General features: G+C 42.1%; 1 protein-coding gene and 1 non-coding gene across 2 annotated transcripts in view; one reads left to right on the top strand and one right to left on the bottom strand.

Moving 5' to 3' along the window:
* The first annotated feature begins 1,040 nt into the window (after positions 1–1,040).
* The window catches only part of SLC26A4 (solute carrier family 26 member 4), a 46,881-nt gene continuing 31,707 nt past the window's right edge, over positions 1,041–16,214 (top strand). Inside the window, 5 exon segments of the mRNA XM_036863917.1 lie at positions 1,041–1,204; positions 2,655–2,794; positions 9,440–9,550; positions 11,231–11,415; positions 12,019–12,183. Of these exon segments, the coding sequence (XP_036719812.1) occupies positions 1,041–1,204; positions 2,655–2,794; positions 9,440–9,550; positions 11,231–11,415; positions 12,019–12,183 (765 nt within the window).
* Positions 8,090–8,161, bottom strand: TRNAE-UUC. Its single transcript has one exon. It is a non-coding gene; the product is annotated as a tRNA-Glu (tRNA).

Genomic DNA, 16,214 nt, shown 5'->3' on the forward strand with positions numbered 1-16,214 from the left:
CGGGTGGCCTCTGGGTGACAGCCAGTAAGATTCTTAGCCTTCCTGGTTCGGGAAAGGGAAAGAATTCGGGAGGGGTAGACTTTTTTTTTCCCGGTAGGATAGGTGGGGAAAAGACCGCTGCCTGTGTGTCCCTCTTTTGGACTAAGGTGTCTCTGTTGCTCCATAAATAAAACGTCTCACTGCCTTCTGCGAGCGCTATAAAGGCGGCGGAACGGCTGTCCCGGGGGCATTCCGGGCCGGACTTGAGCCGGAGCAGGTGAGATCGTCGCTGAAGATGCAGCGCACCCCACCCCGCCGTGGCTTAACTCCCGGGGAGGCATCGCTGGTTGGGGATGGGACTAGTGGGGGGGGGGGGACACAGAGCCGCCGGGCAGGGGACAGTACAGCCTTCTTTCTGAGAAGCTGAGTGCGAGAAAGAAGCTAGGAAAACAGGCCGAGGGGTGAGACCTGCTCCACCCGCCCAAAGTTCTGTCCCCGGGAGAGCGCGCCCGGCTGCTGGAATTTGCCTGCAGCGCGCGCGAAGCCTCGGGACTAGGGGAGCATGGCCTGAGGGTTCCACGCCCGGCCCCGGGGGTTGTGCTTCTTTCCCAGGGCGCGCCTGGCGCTGCGCCCTGGGTCGGGTGCGGGGAGAGAGGGACGTTCACAGGGTCCCCCTTCCTGCCCCCTGCGCGCCGCGGGCCCCAGCCCGGGTTTGGGGAGATTTCAGGACGCGGACAGCGCCCTGGCTGCCCATCTGAGGGGACTGGGTCGGGTTCCCGCCGCCCCCCAGAGCCGGGCTCACTCTCTTATTAGAGTCCGGTTGCGCCGGGCGGCAGGTGCAGGCTCGGGACCCAGAGGTCCTCAGGGCCCCCTGCAGGCTGGAGGTGCGCGCCCGGGGGCGGCGGGCCCGGGCGCAGAGGGCGGCAGCGCGCGGACCAGGCTCTCGAGGATCGGCTGCAACAGGTGGGGCCGGCCGGGGGCGGCTAACGGGCGGTCTTCACCTCCTCTTCTCTTCCCTCGTTCCATCTCCTCCCTCCTCGTCGTCCTCCGCCTCGCAGGTCATGGCAGCGCCGGGCGGCAGGTTGGAGCCGCCGCCTCTCCCCGAGTACAGCTGCAGCTACGTGGTGTCGCGGCCGGTCTACAGCGAGCTCGCCTTCCAGCAGCAGTACGAGCGGCGCCTGCAGGAGCGCAAGACGCTGCGGGAGAGCCTGGCCAAGGGCTGCAGGTAGCAGCCGCGGCGGGCGGGGCGCGGGGCTCAGTGAAGCCGGGAATCCGGGCGCGCCGACCCGCGGGCGTGCCCGGCGGCGGAGTGTGGGATGCCGCGCCGCCCTGCAGGGTCGACCCTGCTTCGGTCAGCTCACGGACTCTGGCCTTCCCGTTGGGAGGGTGGCTCTATCATTCTCGGCCCGAATCGACCCTAGTCTCGGAAACTCATCTTTGGAGAGGGTGTGTTCGGGGAGCCGCATCTCCTTTTCCTCTCTTGAGGGTACCTGGAGTGCGCCTTGGGGTACAGCGGGTCCCTACGGCCTTCTTGTGAAGGCTAGGCTGAGGAGAGAGGGAGAGCAAGGTGCTCGATTACAGAGAGGTGATGGGTAACCCGTCACCTGACCAAGAATCCTTGAAAGCCCCAAACTCGTCTAGGACGGATGCCACTCAGAGACACGAAATGAAGGCGCGAACACAGAGCGTGTTGCGCTCCAAGTTGTCCACTGTCAGGCAGTAGGGCCCCCCGAGAAGAACCTCCATCAATCTCTAAACCCAAACGAGACACCCGTAAGTAGATATCACAAACAAAAAGGGAACTATCAGCTGCTGCTAGATTTTCTTTCTGTTAAAAAACCTTTCATTATAAAACATTTCAAACACATTCAAAAGTAGGCATAGTAGTGTAATGAACCCCCTCCCATGTTTTTACCCATCACCCAGCTTCAAAGATGATCACCTCAAAGTTAATCTTGTTTCACCATATACTTGCCCCGCTCCACTTTTTTTTTTTTAAACGTAAGTCCCATATGGTGTTTCTTTTTGTTTTTTTGTTTTTTGTTTTGTCTGTATATATCTTTAGGGACTCTTAAAAAATAACAACCACAATTCCGTTATCACACACAAAAATTAAAAAATTCCTTAATATAAAAACTTAAGTCAAAACTTTTAAATTGTCTCATAAATATACTTTTTAAAATAATTTATTTGAATCAGGAGTCAAATAGTGTTCACCTACTTTTAATATGTTTCTTCTTTTACCTATAGGTTGTTGAATTTTAAAATCTAGATAGCAAGGTGCAGCAAGATATAGATTCATCATGTTAAGAGTTGTAAAAACTGGCTCCATGCTCCTATTGCCAAAATATACAGAGTTTGTTTATGTTTCTTGAAAGAAAAAGAGAAGAAGAAGAAAGTGCCTGGGTTAGAAGTCCAAAAATTAATCTCCATTTAAAGACTCCACATTGATCAGTCTGGGGCTGGACCAGAAAATGGGTTCTTGTTTAGGGATATTTTCTCAGAGGATTAAGAAGGTGGGAGAGGGGAGGGAACACTTAATCCTGTGTTTTCTAGTACAGTGCATTTAAAAGGGTAAATAGAGTTCTTGGCAAAGACATGGTAAGCACTTTGTGATTTGCAGTGGGCTGTGATGGAGATTGGATTGCAAGTCCAGTTTTCTTGCCTTTTGACAGTTGTTCAAGAAAGAGAACCCTTGGTGTGCTGAAGACCCTCCTGCCCATCTTGGACTGGCTCCCCAAATACCGGATCAAGGAATGGCTGCTTAATGATACCATTTCGGGAGTTAGTACTGGGCTAGTGGGGACACTGCAAGGTAAGATGGTGGTGGACTAGCTCCCAAGTGATGGAGAACTGCAGTCTCCAGCAGCTGTTCCTAACTCTCCCCTCCCTCCCATGGGTCTGCAACAAAGGCTTGCTCACCCTTCACAGCCTTCATCTTTCCTCCAGAGTCTGCCCCTTAGTGGTGAGATTCCCCTCTTTCTCCTCTTCCTTGGAGTTCTCTTCGGGGGAAGCCCTGCTGCTTCTTTAGCTGCATGGCTCCAAGTAGAGCCCTATCACCTAAGCAGCAGCTTCCCAATTTTCACTGATCAGAACTCACAGTAAGAAATCTGTATTACATCATGATCTATACACACATATCTCAAGTTTTGTGAAATAGTATTTACCCTCACTACAGGTGATACACTCTGATATTTTCTATTCTGTCCTATTCTATTCTGCTTATATTTTTTAAATGATGATTGTAGCCCGTTAAATTATCTTACATTGCATACATGGTCTTGACCTGCAGTTTGAAACTGACTTAAGGGAAAGGGAAGGACGTATTTTAGCCTGGACTACACGTAAGTGGCTTTTTCTCCCCTTACCTCCCCCTCCCCCTTTTAAATCCATCCCCGTATTTTAATCTTCTGGCAAAATTTCCCAACACAGGACATTTTTTAAACTGCCTTTATGCCGCATTTCCATGAACATCTTGGAAATCTATTGCATAGCTGGTGAATAGCATTATGGGCATTCTCCTTTGTCCTCCACCCCCATCATCTTGCTTCTGCCCTCACCTCAACTCTACAAAGCTTCTGGACCATGAAAACAGAAATCTCATTTATTTATTGCCATTTTATGGAGTATCTAGTAGGTGCCAGGCACTAGGTATTCTGACATGAATAAGATGCACCACCTGCTTTCAAGGAGCTCATAGTCCAATGAGGAGAAAGATAACAATTCAATGGAAGGACCAACCGTAGCAGGGGTAACATTGCTTGGGAAGGGAGTGCACACATGGGCACTCAACCCAGCCTTCGGAGACTGGGAATGGCTTCCTAGAGGAGGAGTCATCAGAGCTGTTTCCCTGAAGGTTAAATCTCAGTTTGCCAAGTGATGGGAAGTAGGGTGGGGTAGAAATGTGTGTAGAGAGATGGCTATTTCAGAAGTTAGTAATAGTGGTTGAGCAATGCCATGAGCCAAAATTTGCCTATAGAGCTCTCAGGATTATTCAGAGCAGGCCAGGGAGATGCCCACAGAGAAGGAAGATGTTCTGTGGCCCCAGTGCGGAGCCACAGCCTGGTCAACCATGTTTTCAATCACAAAGGTGGATGGGAGAGTTGGATGGAGCGGTGCGGTTCATACGTTAAATGATGCCAAGTGCTGTGTACACAGTGGACTCTAATAGCTGTGGCATGGCAATGCCCTGTGGCTCCTGGGGGACAGGAACTGTCTAATTCATATTTGTTTAGCCAGTGCCTAGCATGAGACTGGCACAAAATAGGTGGCCCTGTAAACATTTACTAAAGAGGACTAAATTGCATTCCTGATAATGAATCATCTTTATGTATGAAAAATGCTATTTCAAGCTGTGTCCCCCAAGTGTTCATAGACAAGTATATTATAAGAATTAACTTTAGTTTTAGTTTCATTTATTAAGCATCCTGTCCAAGGTCATGGAGCTGGTAAGTGGTAGAGCTGGGATTTGTCTAATTTGTCTAATAGTCTAATTCCTAGGATCTTAATTTATAAACGATGCAGTTCCTCACTTTATGACTGATACGCTTTCCAGAAACATTATCTCTATGAAGTTATCTTTGTAAGGTGAATTTCTGGGAGGTCAACCTGGTTCATTCATATGTTCATTCATCATTCATCATCATTCATTCATCTAATAATATATGTAGACCAGCCATGGGGATTCAGTGGTTTACTGACAGGCATGTGTGGGTACTGACCTCATGGAGCTCATTTTAAGTGGGAGACAGAGGAATTAAATAAGCAGATAAACAGAAAAATAATTACAGATTGTGATATCTATTATGGTGGATTAAATAGGCTTGAATAGGGATGAATTTGGGGATGGAGTGTTTATTTTAGTTAGAATGGTCAAGGAAGGCTTCCTGAGGGGGTGAAATTTAATCAGGGTCAGGAGGATGGGAAGGAGACAGCCGTGTAAGGAGCAGAAAGAAGGGTGTACCAGGCACAGGTGCAAAGTCCCTGAGGTCAAAAAGAGCACAGTATTTTCAAGGGAGGAACGGGAAGAATTCCAGTGTGGGTGGAGGAGGGGGCGGGCTGGGGGGAGTGAACAGGAGGAGATAAGGTTAGACAGGGCCAGGATTAAGATGCGGTAAATGAGTCACTCTCTGGGGGCCTTCTTCAATAATGCGCCCCAGGCACTTCGCTTGCTCGCTTGCCTCTCCCCAGTCCCAGCCCTGAGGATAGATGGTTCGGCTTGAAGCCAATCAAGCAGGAGATTAGAGAGAGCTGCACAGATCTGAAATAAATATATATATATTTTGGCTGCACCGCAAGGCATGTGGATCTTAGTTCCCCGACCAGGGATTGAACCCCTGCGCTGGAAGTGAGAAGTCTTAACCACTGTACCACCAGGGAAGTCCCCTGAAATGTATTTTGGAGCAGGAATCACAGATAATATACTGATGGATTGGAACTGGCTGAGGAGCAGGATTGGGATGGAAAACCAAGCATTTCCTTTTGGACATGCCACATTTGAGAGGCCAAATATGGAGTTGGAGATACTAGAAGTGTGAAGGTCATTGGAGGGGTCTGGGCACATAAAAGTCCAGAAAGCATCACTTTGGAGGTGATATTTAAAGGAGTGGGAATGCCTGAAACTACCTAGGGAGAAAGGGCAGATGGGGAGGAGAACGGGGCTGGAGTACTTAAAGGTCGGGGAGATGAGGAGGGACCACAAAGAAACATGAGGAGGTTGGGCTCAGGAAGTTAGAGAAAAAGAACAATCTGAGGAATGTGAGGTCAGAAGCCAAGAGAGGAGTTGTTTTCTTTTCTTTCTTTCTTTCTTTTTTTTTTTTTTTAAAGGATAGAGGGGTCTGTAGTGTGGAATGCTCTTGGTGATGGAACACAGACAATACTTTTAAGAAGGTTTGCTGTGAAGCAGAGTAGAGAAATGGCTGTAACCAGAGGCATAAAAGGCAAAGATAAAGTGATGGGAGGATTTATTTTTCTTTTAGTATAGGAGGTACTAGAACACAGATGTGACCCAGTGGACCATGAGATCTGTGGTCCATGAGGTAGAGGAGAAACAAGTAAAAGTGACAAGAAGGGGCAAGTGTAGATCAGTTCAAGGATAGAAGTGGGAGGGCTGCTCCTTAAAGATAGGTGGGGTATTTTTCCTCCATTTTCAAAGGAGAAAAACAGACAAAACTGTGCAGATGCAGAGAGATTGTAAATTTTGGTAAAAAGCCAATAGGCATCTCATGGAGTCCCTGTTTTGGATGAAGTCTAGGATTCATCTCTAAACAGTGTCTGTATAGAGAAGGGGGATGGGGAGTTTGAGAGAAGTAGGGGAAGTCTGAGTAGCTATCTTGGGGTGAGGAAAAGCACACTTCCTGAGGAAATGAAATTGGATGGCCAGGCAGTTTGGAGTTCCCATCTGGGGCTTGCGATCATGAAATTTATGTGAAACTGGCCAGCCCAAATGTAGAGAACTTTAGTTCAGTTATCCAGCTGCTTGAATCCTGGCATGGAATAGGGTGATGCTTGGGTTTGGCCAGACTGGGGCTTTACCAGAGAAGACAGGGGAAGGAGAGAGAGAGTGAAGCCAGGAAGTTCAGAGTATTTATGAAAATTCTATGGACAAGGAGGCAAGTGAAGACGAGAGGGTACCAAGGATAGTGGATCCACTCATGGATTAGAAGCCTCCTGAGGACAAAGAAATGTTGCAGTAAGGATTCTGGAGTAGGTGAGCGGAGAGGCTAGGTGGCTGTAGGTGGAGAGCAGGAGGCTCAACGTTGAGATTTCAGAGGTGGTGCTGCAGTTTCTAGGGACGGCAAAGTCCACGATATAACCAATATAATCTCTGGCTGGGCAGCTGAGGGGTGGGGAAAAACTCATCGGAGTTACTGAGAAGCCAGAAGTGCTAAGGATCATGGGATCTTTTTTACTTTTATTATTAACAAAAAAGTTCCCACTAGGCAGCAAGAAATCAATGCAGCCCTTTTAGTGCTATTTTTATTCGTACCTATGGGGAACCTGCTCTCTACTTTCTATGGATACTTTTGCCTTCTAGATGCTTCCAAATGTTTGCTAGCACCACCTTTATCAATACATGCCACGATCCTACACAGGAAGGGTGCCAACACAAGAGATTCCATAGTTTAAATCAATGGCTTAGATTTCTTTACAAATTATATAATTTCAAAACTGTTGTACCAAATTCCCTTATAATATGATTACAGTATATCTGAGTAGCAGTTGTCCCGAAATAGGATACTATGTGAAAACTGAAAAAGCCCCCATTTTCCAGGCCTGTAAGGACTGCAGAGCCCAGTTTAGGCAAGTGGAAGTTTGAGAAAGACTTGAAAAAAATACATAGGAAATAGGTTGTTTTCATTCCTTGCTCCTTCTTTTATTTTTGAATATTTAAAAAAAATTTTTTTTTTTTTGCTTTTGTTTTTGCTCCTTTTCTTGTCTTCCCTTTGTGGCCTCACCTTTCTACTCTATGCTCTTGGGATGAGTGTTTATTGCAATTCCTTGTTGTAATTTATATATGAAAACATTTGCATCAGTAATACAGATTTTTCTAGAATGCAAACTCTCTAAGGGCAGAGACTTTGTTTTGTCCACTCCCATATTCCCCCAAACCTAGAACAGTGCCTGGCACGTGGAGGGTACATAATCAATAGTTGCTGAATGAATGAATGTTTATTGTGGGAAACCAGAAAATACATATAAGGAACACGAAAAAAATACCTCTTCAACAAATGAGAAGTCTCCTTTGACCCTAGCATATAGATAACCCACTAAACCCATATTTTAGTAAATATCCTACTAGACACATAAATGCATATCTATGTAAAGGTATAAAGAAATGTCTGAGAATGATAAGCACTAAATTCAAGATAGTGGTTGATTCCTGAGGGTGGAGGGAGGAAAGACGATGTGAATGAGAAAGAGTATATAGAGAGTTTCAACTGTACTGGCAATAATTTATTTCTTAAGCTAGAGGCTGGGTACATGGGTGTTTATTATGTTATAGTCTTTGCATACCTGAATTCTGTTAAATCTTTTCCTATTTTTAAACTGATCACTATTTTGTGTTTTTTTTTTTTTTTAGCTGCGCCACTCACTTGTGGGATCTTAGTTCCCCGACCAGGGATTGAACCTGGGCCATGGCAGTGAAAGTGCCAAGTCCTAACCACTGGACCACCAGGGAATTCCCTGATCACTATTTTGAATCCTGCCTTTTCTCACTTATTTCTTATATGCACTTTATTGTACTAGAGATAGGTAAATTATTAGTAGTAATTTATTTCTATGCAGCACATCAACTTCATTTCATAGAATTACAGTATAATTTAGTTAACCACTTCCCTGTTTTGAGACATTCATTCAATAAATAATTTTGGGCACTCAGAGGCCAAGATATTTACGTTGTTGCCACTTTTTTTTTTTTTACTGTTATAAATGTAATCCTTTATTAATGACCCAAAGGTCAAAGGGCTTGATTTTCTCTCACTGTGAGTGAGTAAAATGTAGGGAGGTAATACAGAGTAAGATGTGCTGACTACCTAAGAAGTATTTAATCAAAAAAAACCCACAGGAGAAGGAAAGTGCTATGGACTGAATGTTTGTGTTCCTCCAAAATTCTTATCTTGAAGCCTTAATCCCCAGTGTGATAATATTTGGAGGTGGGAGCCTTTGGGAGGTAATCAGGTAGAGTCCCCTTATAAAAAGAGGAAGAGCCCAGAGCTCACTCTCTCTGTGCCATGTGAGGATACAACAAGAAGGCAGCCATCTGCAAACCAGAAAGAGAGCCCTCACCAGACACTGAAACTGCTGGTACTTTGATCTTGAAGCTCTCAGTCTTCAGAACTGTGAGAAATAGATGTTTGTTGTTTAAGGCAAAAAGCAAACAAACAAACAAAAAGCCAACGCATTATTGTCTTCCACTGCCATGTACACAGAAAGGTTGAGATTTCTCCATACAGTGTGACATTCATGGACCCAGAAGCCACTTGGGATAGCCTAGCGAAGGTGTTGATTTCTTAGTGGAGAGCCTATGTTATGTACAAAGGTCAGATTTTTTTCTTTGTTTGGATCTAACTTCTGTTCCCCCACAAGAAAGGAGAAAGGGCAGGGCAACAATGACTGTGTTCCTCACAACACTGAAACACTGAATTCAGACAAACCCAGCCTGAGCCTTTGAACTGAATTGATCAAGTTTTTAATCAACAACTGACTTGACTTTCTTTTTCCACTCACCTGATGATTGAACTACTGATCAGTTGAGTCCGCTCCTTTGAGCAGGTGATATGTGAGCTGCAATCATTATCCCAGCTGATTTGAATCATGTTCTGCATCCTAGCATAGTAAGGAAATCACTCAGAATGAGCTGTAAGTTGAAGAGATCTATGAAAAGGCCTTTCTCTGTTCAGTAGACATAAAGCATAACTTTTGTTTCTGAATTTGATCATTTTGGATGTACTTTCAGGCATGGCGTACGCTCTACTAGCTGCTGTTCCTGTTGGATATGGTCTCTACTCTGCTTTTTTTCCTATCCTGACATACTTTATCTTCGGAACATCAAGACACATCTCAGTTGGTAATTATAAGCATATACAATTCTATCTGTTCACATTTAATGTGTTTGGGCTATATTATGTGTGTTCTGCTTCCATATCTTTGTTAATGTTTTCTAGGGAGATAGGGCATCAGTGTTTTGCCCGCTTTTCCTATTCAATGATGCAATGGTTCTTAAGTGTAAAGTGTAAGCTTTACACTTAATTCCCTTTTTTTTAATGAAGAGGAGAAAATTGAAAGATTGTTAAAAAATTGTAGCCTACCTTCAAATCTTAGCATGTTTTGCTTTTCAAAAATATAATAAGTTTGACTCTATATTTAGAAAGTGTTCTAAAATAAAAAATGACAAGGGAAAGAAAATCTTCAAGAGGTTCTGAACCTGCTATTTTACTAGGTTAACTTAGCTTTTACTAAATTATGTTCATCAAATACATATTCATTGTCTTATTAAAGAGCATACTTATTTTAAGTCACTAATATTGGAAGACTGGCAAAATCATGCCAAAACAATTTAGAAACTGAGCTTGGCTGTCCTTCTTGGTATGGCCCAAAATAGATTTATTTCCTGAACTTCCTAAAATTTGAATTTTCTTCTGCTAAAATGTTCTAGTAAATGAGTGTTTTAATGCTATTTTGCAACGTTGACATTTACACTTGAGATAACTTTTCGCCTACATCCATCTGCTGGCTAGACATGTCTACCTGGGCAATCCTTTTGAAACAAATGCAGCCATCTACTACTATATCCCCAACCCATATCCTTATCCTTCGTTGTATTTCCCCCAGTGTCTGGCATATTGCCTTGTCTATAAAAGGAGATCAGAATGAGGTTATTGACTAAAAGAACTTTCTCACCTGGGAGAGTAGATCAGAATCAAATGCATGACGAGGTGAGGAACACAGAAGCTGATTTTTTTCTCTTTGGTGTTCTATACATTTAGACACTCCGGGTTACTGGATTTTGGTACTGAGCCCTCCCAGCTGTTAAAGCCTTCCATGATCAAAGGATAGGATCATCATCATCATGGATAAAAACATCAGTAGTGAATGGAGCAGCTGCTGAAAGAAAAGTACTTTTGAAACGTAGAATCTTACAGACTGGCATTTGATATGAAAAAATTTGTCTTGGAAAGAGAAAAAGAGAAACTCTATACGCCCTTTGCTATTTCTTTAACCTAATTTTGATCAAGTGATATTGATCAAGGTCCTTATCTCCACAGAGATCAGGACCTTGGATGCTCTAGGAAATGAACTTACATGGAATAAAAATAAGATGGAACAAGTAATGACTCAGCTAGTATGCCATTTCTGCCAGGAAAGCTTTCTTGACAACTCCTCCCTCCACCCCCCCATGTCCCCACCCAGATACATGAAGATCACACACAGATAGGTTAGACACCCTACCTGTGTACTTACAAAGCAGCCTGAAAGCTGTATTACAATGACCCACCTACATGTCTCTCTTGCTCATTTCTGGGTCATGAATGCCTTGAAGCATCTACTTTTTAGCTTTTTTTTGTGAACAAACAGTATTTTCCCAATCACAGCTAATTACTTCACACATCTTTCTAATCCTACGTAGACATGTTGAGCCTAAACATTTGCAATTAATAATAATAATTTTTTAAAGTTTTTTATGGAGGTATAGTTGATTTACAAGTGATTAATAATTATTAATTGATAAGAGACTTTTTTTCCCCAGGACCTTTCCCAGTGGTCAGTTTAATGGTGGGATCTGTTGTTCTGAGCATGGCCCCCGACGAACACTTTCTCGTATCCAGCAGTAATGGAACGACACTGAATACCACCATGATAGACTCTGCAGCTAGAGATGCAGCAAGAGTATTGATTGCGAGCACCCTTACTCTTTTGGTTGGAATCATACAGGTAATGGGCTTACAAGGAATATATAGATTGGCATGGTTTGTATTTGAAAGAATTAACTGTAAAGCATGTGGACTCAAAGATTCATTTAAAAGCAAAACAAATCAATTTACCGACCCCTCAAAGTTATTTTTTAAGTTATATTGTTTTAGGTCAGGTGCTAAAATAATCAGCAAGCCCCCACTTATTAAGGCTCACTTAATCATCAAAGTCAGAGACAGAAAAAAAAAAAGGCAGAAGAACATGTGTGATTCAAATGAGAATAAGAGAAGGGAAATGTGCCAGAACCCACAAAGAGAAAAAAATGTTCTGGTGAGCAGAGCCATGGAAACTGCAAGTCACAGAAATAAGCTACATGAATTTTTCTTTTCTTATTACATATCTAGAAATACTTTAAGGTTCGTACTACACATGGTTTTCAAATTTTAGAGTGGTGGAGGAGAGAGGGCATTAAGAAATTCAGATTTCTTTCCTACAAGTATTTTTGTGTTATCGGCAGGCTACCGGAGTTTTAATTGGTGTTAAGTTTAATTCATTAATAGTTCAAAAGGGTTGATCCTTCTGCCAGGCAAACATTTAATTTTTCTTTCCTTCTTCTTGTTCTAGTTGATATTTGGAGGTTTGCAGATTGGATTCATAGTGAGGTACCTGGCAGATCCTTTGGTTGGTGGATTCACAACAGCTGCTGCCTTCCAAGTGTTGGTCTCACAGCTAAAGATTGTCCTCAATGTTTCAACCAAAAACTATAACGGAATTCTCTCCATTATCTATGTAAGTGGTGCTTCTTAATCCAGGGATGGCTCACTTTTCCTCTTGAACTTGAGTCTGGAGAGTGTACGTTCCTCCGTGCCATACTTTGGGAGCCACTGAAAACATTCTTCTCTGAAAGAAGCAGTAGAATCAGGGGTGACATTGAAAAAGGCAGATTTTGCAAAACATTGTTCTCAGTTGATCAAAATGGTTTCAGAAGTATCATTGCTCTTAAAAATAGTAACGAAAACAAAGTGCTACAGTGAAGACTGGCCTGGGAGGCAGCAGACTTGAACCCCATTCTCAATTTTGCCTCTGCTAAGCTAAGTGACCTTGGACACGTGGTATAGGACAGTGGCTGAAAGCTCAGTTTGGATGAACGGGATTCATATCCTGACCCTACTATTTATTATTTGCACTATTACATGAGCAAATCACCATGCCTCAACTTCCTACTCCGCAAAATGGAGTTGGTAGTAATACCTACCAATTAAGTTAAATAAGGATATATGAGAAGCACTTGGCCTAGGGGCTGGCATATAACAAGTACTCAAAAAAAAACAGTTATTTTGAAATTATTATTTCACATCTCAAAGCTTCTTTTCTGTTTTATTTATAAAGTGAAATGATTGGACATGTATCTCTAAAGCCCTTTTTAACTGTGAGAGTCCATAAAATGCATAATGTAAATGTCTCAGCAATTATAGATGAAGAGGAACATTAGATTCAGAGATGATTCAACATGCAAAAGAGATGCAAAAGAAGGATGTAGATCACACTAATTAGATTTGAAAAAGTTCTTGGATCTAAATGTATGTTCTGTATAAAGCATGTTATCAATGCTTGAAAAATGGTGGTAATAGTAACATGATGTCACCCTAGCTTGGGGAGAATGATACAAGGCAAATACAATGTGCCAGCATTAAGAATGAGTTTGAGTCCTTTAATGACCCATGTATTAGCTTCTAAAATGATGTAAGGCCATGCATACATATCTACAAATTAGTGAGGTGGACAGGAATTTGCTCAGGTTCACAGCAGTGCCATAATCCCACATTACTCTGTCCATTCAACAGACATACCGAGTGCCTATTCCAGGCCAGATACTGTGCTAGGCAGTGGGACTAGGTAGAGGAGGCAGTTTAACATAGTGATTAAGATCATAGACTTTGAACTTCAATAGACTTGAGTTGGAGTCTTGGTTCCACCACCTATGACCCATGTGATTCTGGGCATGTCATATTTAACTTTTCTAAGCCTCAGTGTTCTCAGCTGTAAAATGGGAATAATGAGAGTAGCTGCTTGTTAGCATTCTGAGGATTAAAAATGAAAATTTGTGTAAAGCACTTAGTACAATACCAGGCTCATAGTAAGAATTCAGTTCATTACTGTTATTTTCATGATCATGATGATCAGACCTCATGGAACTTACTGTTCACTTCCCAAGGACCCAGCCTATTAGGAGCTGTTTTTTCATTCATCATTATTTCTGTCATTGTTGATATTTTTCCTACCAAGACCTTGGTTTGCTTTGAGACCTTCTGACTGTCTTTTTCTGAGAGGCTGTCTCACTTTTGCAGTCCCTACACACCATATTTTTTTTTTGCTTTCCTACTTTCTCCATTAACTGTTCATTCATTTATTCCTTCATTGTCATCCGTTCATCTTTTCAATAAGTATTTATTGAAACCTGCCACGTGCCAGGCACTGTTCCCTCCCTGTACAAACCCACTTACTCCTGAATCCACCAAGACACCCCGACTGAGTGTGCTCGCCTCGTCGTGTAAACATCGCTAGGACTGCATCCTCACAGATCACAGGAGGCCTAGGCCGATGGGTGACCTGGGTCCCCGGCCGCTGCTGGACTTCTGCAGACAGGGGACAGAAATAGTCCTTCTGGTCTCCTAGGACTATGTTTAAGATGAAGCTTGCTGCAAATAACCCCACTTTCAACAGAGAGCAAAGTAACCAGGAAACACTAGAACAAGGTCAAAAATAGTTTTTAAACTATTATGTGACTTATGTCCTGTTGAACATTATTCTTGAAGCCTCAGGTTAGAATGTGTTACAGAATTCTGCAAGCAATTCCTCCCAGGCCAGCCAAGTTGGATAAAGATACTTCAATCATTCTTGTCTGAGGATGAATATAAGCTTGCTCCTCTGGAAAAAAAAAAAAAAAGAATCAGCAGGTCTGGAAATAATTGCATAAGGGTTGAATGAGCCACTCAGTACCTGAACAGAGAATTCTGCTTATGATATTACCAGTTGCGATTATTCGTGAAAGAATCCTTCAACACATGCAGGGCAGCTGTGGATTCCTCCAGGAAAGACTGTAAGATTGTTGTAAGATGCTGTCCCTGGAATGTAGTTAACATCCCTTTTGTTATAAGCTTGTGCTCTGGATCACCTGCCTGCTCCTCCCTCCAAAAAAAAGGGAAATAATGAATATAAGTAATGGGAGGAGGAAATATTGGGAAAGAAAGAAAAATAGAAACTTGTTTACAAATGCCAGAGATGCTGGGTACAAGAGGCAGAAAGGAAAATTGGCAGAATTCAGAATTAGTAATACTCAAGCTACCAGGTAACTACTCAATCATGTAAGTAAATCACACAGTCCATTTCAAAGTGGTTATGTTTTCCTACCGTTCACTCTGAATGGTTTGTCTCAATAGACAAGGGAAGCCTTTCTGCTTGCTGACTAAATTGACGTTACCTCCCCATTTCTTCCCCTAATGAGGAGGAAGACCACATGGAAAAGTTCTGCCCAGATGGTGAGAGTTTTGAAAGCTACCACTAAGCTTGATCAGATTCATTACTTCGAATCTATTTCAGTATGTAAAAATGAAGCCATTATAAAAGGAAAGTAACATTTTAAGGGTTGATCTTATATATGCAACAGAAGTTCTGGTAGGAGGAAATGCCTGACAGCAAGGGCTGATTATGAGGGATTTGTTATATTCATAGAGATAAGATGAATTAAAATAAATTTGGCACCAAAAGTTAACCAGTGAATTTCCTCATATGTAATATCAGGTATAATTTTTAACTTAAGGCTTCATATACCCAGAAGGAAGAAATTCTGTAAATGAAATGGTTCTAAAATTCTCCAAGCATGGTAGGAAATATAGTAAAATATCACCCATTCTGAAAAGTTTCATTACCTTGATTTGAACTGGTCAGAATACTAGGTTGAAATATGGAATCATAAGTATATCCATATTTTAAACACATTTTAGTAAGTACTTTAATAGTAAACTAAATTGGAATTACTTTACAGTGCTTTCTTAAAGTCTCATTTCTATATCTTTGAGTACAATCTGACTACTTCAGTTTATATGGGTGAATTTTATTTCCACATAGATTAAGCTTTCTATTGTAGAACTTTTCATAAGAGATTCTGAATAAAATCAACTATACTCCAATATAAAATAAAAATTTAAAAAAAAGATTCTGAATAACTACTCAGTATAGGCAATTAATATATTCATATGCCTTGTTTGATGCAATTGTGTAATATAAACTGATCTTGGTTTTTGCAACTCATATTACATTTTTAATACACCACAGGTGCTTTTTCTTCAAAGGTCTAAGTGACTCTCAAAGATTACATGGCAATCCTGTAGTGATCACTTTTGTTAAGGTGAAAGTTTTTAGGATTGGGATAGGTATTCTGATTGTTCTTAAGTTTGAATATTTCCATCTTGCGTTGAGAGTAAACCTTTATTGTATAGACAATTAATTGAAGTATTATATCTAGCTCATGAATTAATCACGGTCATCATCAGAAAACTGATTATGTAAAGGGCCAGACAGCAATACCTTCAAGACTCTGAGTTGTGTAGGGCTGTTTACTGCTATGGTAAATGCCTTAAATTCTTGAGTTGTGTCTGCTTGTGGTAGTAGTTTTTTTTTGTTTTTTGTTTTTTTTCCTTTTTCACCCTGCTATCACTTGCGTCATCTTGTTACTATCAATGTATCTGCCTCTAGCAATTTTTACTGACTCTGGAAAGCAGACAAAGTAAATGTGCTAGTATTGTGTTTAAAGCAAGGGC

The sequence above is a fragment of the Balaenoptera musculus genome, chromosome 9 (assembly GCF_009873245.2).
Source record: "Balaenoptera musculus isolate JJ_BM4_2016_0621 chromosome 9, mBalMus1.pri.v3, whole genome shotgun sequence".
NCBI lineage: Eukaryota > Metazoa > Chordata > Mammalia > Artiodactyla > Balaenopteridae > Balaenoptera > Balaenoptera musculus.